The sequence below is a fragment of the Bison bison genome, unplaced genomic scaffold (genome assembly GCF_000754665.1).
Source record: "Bison bison bison isolate TAMUID 2011002044 unplaced genomic scaffold, Bison_UMD1.0 scf7180017864295, whole genome shotgun sequence".
In the NCBI taxonomy this organism is placed as follows: domain Eukaryota; kingdom Metazoa; phylum Chordata; class Mammalia; order Artiodactyla; family Bovidae; genus Bison; species Bison bison.
Window position 1 is genome coordinate 10,049,902 of NW_011494867.1, and position 9,323 is coordinate 10,059,224.

General features: G+C 53.5%; 1 protein-coding gene across 1 annotated transcript in view; it reads left to right on the forward strand.

Annotated features, from left to right (window-relative positions):
- ATP2C2 (ATPase, Ca++ transporting, type 2C, member 2) overlaps positions 1-9,323 on the forward strand; it is a 52,752-nt gene that overhangs the window by 35,923 nt on the left and 7,506 nt on the right. The window contains 6 exon segments of the mRNA XM_010850819.1: positions 1,971-2,072; positions 3,857-4,013; positions 6,286-6,456; positions 7,446-7,543; positions 7,638-7,688; positions 9,001-9,167. Of these exon segments, the coding sequence (XP_010849121.1) occupies positions 1,971-2,072; positions 3,857-4,013; positions 6,286-6,456; positions 7,446-7,543; positions 7,638-7,688; positions 9,001-9,167 (746 nt within the window).

Sequence of the window (9,323 nt, forward strand, 5' to 3'; positions counted from 1 at the left end):
AAAGGACACCAGTCATACTGGAATCAGCTCCCCCAGTGACCTCATCTTAACATTGTCACACCTGCAAAGACCTTATTTCCACATCAGACCCCATCACAGGCCCTGGGGAGTTAGACCTTCAATGTGTCTTTAGGGATACACGTAACCCATGACACCCTCTTCATTCAGTCGCTCAGTCACGTCCAACTCTTTGCAACCCCATGCATTGCAGCATGCCAGGCCTCCCTGTCCATCACCAACTCCCACAGTTTACTCAAACTCCTGTCCATTGAGTCGGTGATGCCATCCAACCATCTCATCCTCTTTTGTCCCCTTCTCCTCCCACCTTCAATCTTCCCCAGCATCAGGGTCTTTTCAAATGTCAGTTCTTTGCATCAGGTGGCCAAAATATTGGAGTTTCAGCTTCAGCATCAGTCCTTCCAATGAATATTCAGGACTAATTTCCTTTAGAATGGACTGGTTGGATCTCCTTGTAGTCCAAGGGACTCTCAAGTGTCTTCTCCAACACCACAGTCCAAAAGCATCAAATCTTCGGCGCTCAGCTTTCTTTATAGTCCAACTCTCACATCCATATGTGACTACTGGAAAAACCATAGGTTTGACTAGATGGACCTTTGTTGGCAAAGTAACGTGTCTGCTTTTTAATATGCTGTCTAGGTTGGTCATAACTTTTCTTCCAAGGAGCAAGCGTCTTTTAATTTCATGGCTGCAGTCTCCATCTGCAGTGATTTTATAGCCCCCCCAAATAAAGTCTCTGACTGTTTCCATTGTTTCCCCATCTATTTGCCACCAAGTGATAGGACCAGATGCCATGATCTTAGTTTTCTGAATGTTGAGCTAAGCCAACTTTTTCACTTTACTCTTTCACTTTCATCAAGAGGCTCTTTAACTCTTCTTCCCTTTCTGCCATAAGGGTGGTGTTATCTGCATATCTGAGGTTATTGATATCTCTCCCAGGAATATTGATCCCAGCTTATGTTTCATCCAGCCCAGCATTTCTCATGATGTGCTCTGCATATAAGTTAAATAAGCACCCTCTTAAGAGGCTTTTAAGGTGTTTTTCCCCTAATCACTCCCTCCATGAGATTTTTTTTTTAAGATTTTTTTTAAAAAATATGGGCCATTTTTAAAGTCTTCATTGAATTTGTTACAACATTGCTTTTGGTTTTATGTTTTGGTTTTTTGGCCTCGAGGTACGTGAGTTCTTAGCTCCCCAGTCAGGGATGGAACCCACACCCCTTTCTTTGAAAGGCGAAGGCCTAACCACTGAGCCACCAGGGAGGTTCCCACAACCCTTCCCTGGTGGCTCAGACAGTAAAGAATCTGCCTGCAATGTGGGAGACCTGGATTTGATCCCTGGGTCAGGAAGGTTCCCTGGAGGAAGCATGGCAACCCACTCTAGTATTCTTGCCTGGAGAATCCCATGGACAGAGGAGCCTGGCGGGCTACAGTCCATGGGGTCACAAAGAGTCGGACATGATTGAGCAACTAACACAGGCAGGAGTACAGGTATTTAATGTCACAGATGTACTACATGTCTGTTCCTATAGTGTATGTATTTTTTTGTGTGTGCTTTATACATAAAAGGACTAGATTTTTTCACCCCTTAAGGACCCATTTTCACCCCGTGAGTGGGCAGTGGGATGCATTAGGGTTGGTTTACATCTGGGGAAGTAGAGGCTCAGGCCTGTCCAGGAACTGACCTGAAAGCATCAGAGATCAATTGAACGTCACTCGCAGGGACCCGAGGGCTGGCCGCCCGCACCCACTCCCAGGGGCTCCTTCTGCCAGCTCTTCAAGTCTGAAACATTCCTCCTGGCAGAAACCCCATGGCCTTTCTCCATGACCCAAACGCTTGGATTTCTCATCTGCCCAAGGTGGTTTGAATAATGAATAATTTAAATGGACAGAGCTTTGCATAGAGATTGGTTTAGGATGACTCACTGAAAACATCCCATTTATTACCCCAGATGGACTTAGGCGATGTTAAAGATTCATACATCCGAAAGAAAGAGATCCCGTTCAGTTCGGAGCAGAAGTGGATGGCGGTTCAGTGCAGTTCCAAGAATGAGGTGAGGTTGTCTCTCTGCCCCCTTCCAGCCCCTACCCCCACCCCAGCAAAGCAAAATGCAGAGGTCAGGAGATGAGTTTCAAGTTCCCAGCTGCTTCTATGACATCCGAAGACGTGAAAATACAGTTGATGGCGATGAAAGCTCTGAGTATCTTGGGGCCACTTTCGAGATTGTCTTCTGAATCTCTGGTCCTCAAAGTGGGGTCCCAGACCAGCAGCAGTATCTCCTTGGAATTTGTTTGAAATGCAGATTCTCAGGCTGTACCCCAGACTCAGCATCAGATGTTCCAGGGGTGGAGTCCAGTCGTCTGTGTTTGTTTGCTGGGGGTTCTGATGCAAGTTCAGGTATGAGACTCAGCGGCCTGCAGTACAGTGACTGAGTAATTCCTACCAGAGTGACTACAGGCTCCTACTGATGACGCTGAGCCCGTTGCTAACTTGGGCTCCTTTTGTCACATTGCTGCATGCTGGGTTCTTTACACATATGAGCTCATGTAACTGTTGCAATGGGGGAACGATCCGGGACGCACCCCTCGTGCCCACCATAGACGGATGACCTCACGTGTGTGTGCACATGTATGTTCTAAGCCACCAAGGGGAATATGTACCAAGCTCTTACCAGCTATCCCTGGGTGAGACAGCCCACTCTATCTTCCCCCTCCCCTTTTTTTTACATTTTCTGTAGCTTTTCAGATCTTCTACTGAAAAAAAAAAACAAAAAAAACATTTTCTTTCTCTTTTAAAAAGATTTTTATTGCCTTCCACCTTTTGCTCCAAACTTTCTGCTCTTGCTGGAACCTGCCATGTCTTGTCTATGCTGAGATTTTCCATCTCATTCACGGTGGCAGGCAGCTCGGCCAGCTTATCCTAGGTCTTTGCCGTGAGTGGAAGAGTATAATACAGATTCCTGGTACTTAAGAGGCGTTCTGGACTTTTTTCAATGTTGTAATACCTTCAAACCTTATTTTCCCCCTAAGGCAATGATAATATATTTTCATTGAAAAAAAAATGATAGAAATGTGACTTAAAAAGTGGACCCTTCTGACAGTCCTGCCCCTTTTCTCTCTCTGCCCACCCCCCATCCCCACTATGCCCCTCAGCAGTCAGAGATCGAGCCTTCCAGAGTCTGCAGGTGCAGGTAGCAACATGTGGGGTGGTAGTTTCTAAAGAAGGTCCTGCTGTGTATATTGTGTGTTATCTGTTCTTTTCCCTTAAATGATGTCTGGGACAGCTTTCCGTGTCAGTGCATACAAGTGCCTTCACTGTCTACCATGAGCAAGTGGGCGCTGTGCTAGGGCTGGGGGTCATACTGACAAGGCACCGGCCGCCTGGAGCTTACGGTCTAGGGGAGACGGAGCTTAACAGATACACCAGAAAAGGGTCAGCTGCTCGTTTGGGTTCATCCTCATAAGCCAAGTTCATGGTGCCTCCCTCGCTCGGAAGTCTCCCTGAACTGGACACCTAGGAGTCAGTCACACATGTAAAAGCTGGGATATGACGAGTTCATGAAACATGTGGATGCTCTGAGCAACAACTGACCAGGGGCCCTGATGCAGGGGGCGGGTGTCCGGGTCACAGATCAGCCCTCTCTGGGCTGCGTGTGGTTCCATCACATGGACTTCCTGTAACTTCTCTTCCCGGTGGGGTCATTTATCCCAGACCATCATCATTAACTGAAACAGATCAATGACCCCACTGTGAACACCTCCATGTGGACAAGGTGATGGTCACCAGGAGCTGAAGCAGGCAGTGACTGCCAATGTTTTTCCCTCTGTATTTTCCAAGGAGCGGGAAGATATGTACTTCATGAAGGGGGCCTTTGAGGAGGTGATTCGTTACTGCGCCATGTACAACCACGGGGGCATCCCCCTACCGCTGACGCCCCAGCAGCGAGCCTTCTGCCAGCAGGAGGAGAAGAAGATGGGATCCCTGGGCCTGCGAGGTCAGTGGCTGTGTTCCCAGCCCTACGCTGAGTCCGCACAGGATGCTGACTTCTCAAGGGTCATAACGCATGGTCCCTGGTCAACACGATAATGATCAGAGGGGCGTCAGGTAGAGCGCTGATGGGGGAAAAGCCAGGGTGGACCCTCCTGGGCAGATGAAACATAGGACGCCCTCCACATCCTAGCTGCCAGATGACACCCGTTAACCCAGATGTACCTCGTGTGTGCGAGGAGAGGTCCTGAGTTTTCTAAGACATGTGAACAGGCCGCCCCAGAAAAGTTGATTTTCCTAATTGGTCATCTTGCTCAAGGCCTGCTTTCAGGAAAAGCCACGGTTCTTGTAAATGAACAGACATTTCATTTCTTGGCCATTTCCAGCTTGCTGCACCAGAGCCGACACCTTCCCTGATGGGCTGAACATTAAGTAAGACTCCCTGCTGTCATGTGCCAGCCTGTCTGTTATCAGAGAAAGTGTCTAAAAACACTCTGGAACATGTGTACTCCCTCAGGGGAAACTGAGCAGCGTTGGCTTGCTATATTGGTTTCAATTGCCTTAGTTTTTCTTTTCAGGGGGCAGGAATTATAAATTGCTAGTAGCTCACTGACAAGTGTTGAAGGTGAGGATGTGGCAGATCTCTGGGACAGAGGTTAGCAGGGCAGGTAGGAAGGGAGGCATGGCACCCAAATCACTGACACACACCCCCAGCATCTCCGGCACACACCCCCTGCATCTCTGGTACATGCCCCCTGCATCTCCAGCACACACCCCCTGCATCTCCGGCACACGCTCCCAGCATCACCGGTACACGCCCCCAGCATCTCCGGTACACTCCCCCAGCATCATTGGCGCATACCCCCTGCATCTCTGGCACACGCCCCCAGCATCACTGGTACACATCTACAGCATCCGTCTCCAGCATCACTGGTACACACCCCCTGCATCCCTGGCATACACTCCCTGCATCACTGGTACCTGTCCCCAGCATCACTGGTACACACCCCCTGCATCCCCGGCACACGCCCCCTGCATCTCCAGCACACACCCCCTGCATCTCCGGCACACGCTCCCAGCATCACTGGTACACGTCCCCAGCATCACTGGTACACGCTCCCAGCATCCCCGGCACACGCCCCCAGCATCACTGGTACACACCCCCTGCATCCCCGGCACATGCCCCCAGCGTCACTGGTACATGTTCCCAGCATCACTGGTACACGCCCCCTGCATCTCTGGCACATGCCCCCAGCATCACCGGTACACGCCCCCTGCATCTCCGGCACACTCCCCCAGCATCATTGGCGCATACCCCCTGCATCTCTGGCACACGCTCCCTACATCACTGGTACACATCCCCAGCATCACTGGTACACGTCCCCTGCATCTCCAGCACACACCCCTGCATCTCCGGCACACTCCCCCAGCATCACCGGCACACACCCCCTGCATTTCTGGCACATGCCCCCCAGCATCACTGGTACATGTTCCCAGCATCACTGGTACATGTTCCCAGCATCACTGGTACACGCCCCCTGCATCTCTGGCACATGCCCCCAGCATCACTGGTACATGTCCCCAGCATCACTGGTACACACCCCCTGCATCCCCGGTACACGCCCCCTGCATCACTGGTACATGTCCCCAGCATCACTGGTACACGCCCCCTGCATCACTGGTACCTGTCCCCAGCATCACTGGTACGCACCCCCTGCATCTCCAGCACAGTTTGATGACTGAGGGGTCACAGCTGAAACTTCTTGGCCACAGCCTCCCTCCAGTATCAGTAAGGTGACACAGTAAGGTCAGTTCTCACAGCACCCTCCTCAGAACATCGTCCCGAGCTGGGCCTGGCTTCTGTGCTGCTGAAACATGGTCCTCTCACCTGTATTCCTCCCACACACTTTTCGTGACTTGGTAGCTGCCACCCCAAGTCTGCTGGCAGTGACCGAGAAGGGCAGAGCAATTAGAGACAGCAGGCTGTCGAAACATCCCGTGTGCCAGCCCACAGACGTTCTCCTGGCCACTTCCCTTGGGTGGGACACCGCCGCCGGTGGACAGGGTCCCGTTTCTCATGGGACGTGTTGTCACTGGCCCTGCTCCCCATCGTGGGTGAGCTGTCAAAAGCTGCTGCCCTGCATGGGCCTGAGGACCACTGAGAATACCTTCCCTTCCCACTGTGGTCCAGGCACTTAGGGCCCAGCCCCTCGCGGATGGGGTGGGGGCCGGGCCGACTGGGGACGAAAGTTTTCCAAACCTTCCTGCTCTGTCCACAGTGCTGGCCCTGGCCTCCGGGCCCGAGCTGGGGAAGCTGACGTTTCTGGGTCTCATCGGAATCATCGACCCTCCCAGGGCTGGCGTGAAGGAAGCAGTCCAGGTTCTCTCGGAGTCGGGCTTGTCCGTGAAGATGATAACGGGGGATGCTCTGGAGACGGCCTTGGCAATAGGTACCCGGGGAAGGGTGGAGGGCACGGGCCACCACCAGCGCTTATTCCTCGAGGGACCTGGTCAGCAGAGCTCACGCCTGCCTTCCACGTGCTAGGGAGAGATTTCTGAGGCTCAAGGACCCACATCCCACCGCCTGAGTGGGTGTTTGTCTCTCAAACGTCGGCAGGTTCTCCCAAAGAGGGAAGGACCTCGTGCACACTGAGAAGCTTCTGTGTGCTCGGGCTGTCCGTCCACCCATGATCACACCTCATCTCCACAGGCCCAGTCTGCCTTGTGCCACTAGCCATGTGCCCTGAGCAAACCAGTGAGCCACTCTGACCCTCAGGCTCTTCCTCGGCAGAGGACCAGCTCCCCCCTCCTCCTCCTACTGCGTTTATTACTGTTGGGAGGGGTGTCGCACCTTGGTCTTTTTCCCCCTCTTGTCTTGAGGCAGCCTGGCACTGGGGGAAGATCCCAGACTCTGGAATCAGACAGAAAGAACCATGGCAGGTCCAGTCTTAGCACTTACCTGCCCTGTGACCTTGGGAAAACCACCTCCCTCTCAGTTGCCTCATCTCTAAAGTGGGGATCATCAGGCCTTTGTTGCCAGTTTGTTCTGTGGATGGAATTAAGGTCACATACCGTAGCAGGTGGGGCCAGGGGTAAAGAGTCAGCCTGCAGTGCGGGAGACGCAAGAGACGCAGGTTCAATCCCTGGGTCAGGAAGACCGCCTGGAGAAGGGAGTGGCAACCCGCTCCAGTATTCCTGCCTGGAGAATCCCATGCACAGAGGAGCCTGGCGGGCTGCAGTCCACGGGGCCGCAGAGTCGGACACGACTGAGGGCACGCACAGCATAGCAGCATAGCTCTCCAACTGGAGCAGTGGTGGTTTTGTTCTTGTTTCTCCCAGTGGCCAAGGAAGGGCCAGATGTCAGGCAGGCGCAGTGAGGGGTGAGGGCAGGGACCACAGGCTCAGGCCCTCAGAAGGGACCATCCCCTTCCCGTCCCAGGAAGGAACGTCGGTCTGTGCAATGGGAAGCTGAGCGCCATGTCCGGGGAAGAGGTGGAAAGCGCCGAGCAGGGAGAGCTGGCTGAGCACATCGGGAAGGTGGGGTCCCCTCCCCGGGGCTTGCCGGCGGGGGCAGGGCGGGGCTGCCCGGTCCTCAGCACTGATGCTCTGTCCTCTCCGGCTCCGGCTCCAGGTGTCCGTCTTCTACAGGACCAGCCCAAAGCACAAACTCAAAATCATCAAGGTCAGTCATGCGCCTCTTCTGGTCCCTTGGGGCACAGCTCGAGGTGGGTGGGGGGCGGGTGGCGGCTCTGCTCACGGGTGGCCCAGTCGGGGCCCCAGGGCAGCTGCCCCGGCCTCTGGGGAGAGGAGAACTGGGGAGGCCCTGTGCTGCGTTCACCAAAGGCAGGGAATGGGAACTGGGTGGTGGAAAGGGAGGAATGCAGAGGCCAGCCTTGGTTAGTTGGGTGCTTCTTGGTGTATTAATTTGGTGTATTAACTCCAGGCCTTAGTTTCCTCATCTGTAAACTGGGGAGAATGTGAGCAATACCAGCTAATTCACAAGGCAGGAGAGAAGAGGGTGAAATGAAGCCAGCCTGTGAAGCCTTTACAGCTGCCTGGCCCATAGCAGTGCCCAGGAAGAGCTGGTGTGACGATGCTTCAAAAACAAGAGGGCTGGAGTGAGAGGCTCCTGCAGACGTGTGCTTTTCCTGCACACGGATGCTTTGAAAAGTTGCTCTTTAACGCTTGTGTTTTTCTCTTCTGTGTTACTTGGGGGTTTTTTAGTTCTACAGAATGAGTCTCTGTGCCAGTCATTCTTCAAAGAAAATATTAATACCTATTGGGCACGACATGGATTCACATGGGGACAAACTGATTATTATTTGTTAATGGTTGTCAACTGAAAAAAATCAAGCACACCGTGGGAGTTGTGAGTTTTACTTGAGGCAGAATGAGGACGATAGCCCAGAGACAGCACCTCAGGTAGCGCTGAGGAACCGCCCCAGAGCAGGGAGGACAGATGGAGGGACTCTGTGACACCAGACATGTGACTCTGGTGCCGTGCTGACGGCACACATTATAGCGGAGGCTTGGTGCTAGTCACGAGGAGCTGATGTCTCTGTTGATGACTTTTTAGTGCTTTTCTGGATATGAAAGGATGTAAGAATCGAGGCTTGTAACATCCGCCCCTGAAAATAGCCTGTTCTGTGGGTTTCTCCCTCCCTCCTCATCTACACCCTGAGCTGCTTTTGGGGTGTGTGGAAGGTCAGCGGCTTCAGTGGCTGGTTACTTCATCCTTGTAGAAGCAGGTGGCCAGTTTTTGTTGTCATGGTGACGGATGACACAGGCACTGTCCCCTCTGTGGTCTTAGTTTAGGGCTCACCACAGCCCTGAAAAGGAGGGGCTGTGATCCCACTTTGCAGATGGAAAAGCTGAGGCCTAGAGGGTCATGGCTCGCCTGATGTGGAGGGAGATGAGGGGCGATGGCAGAGAAGGGTCTGGAAGGCAGGTGCTCAGGCTGCAGCCCCCCTCTCCCCGGGCTCCTCTTTCTGAAGGCTCTGCAGGAGACAGGGGCGATTGTGGCCATGACCGGGGACGGGGTGAATGACGCGGTCGCCCTGAAGTCGGCGGACATCGGCATCGCCATGGGGCAGACGGGGACGGACGTCAGCAAGGAGGCCGCCAACATGATCCTGGTGGACGACGAGTTCTCGGCCATCATGTAAGCCGGCCTTCGGGTGGTTCCTTAGTCACAGAAACACCTGGGGTGGCGGCCCCCTGCTCTGCTGCGGTGGGTGTACACGGCGTCCCCAGGCCCACCCCACGGAAAGCAGGGTCAGGGGCCCGTTCTCTTGGGTGAATCGCCGAGGGGCAGGAG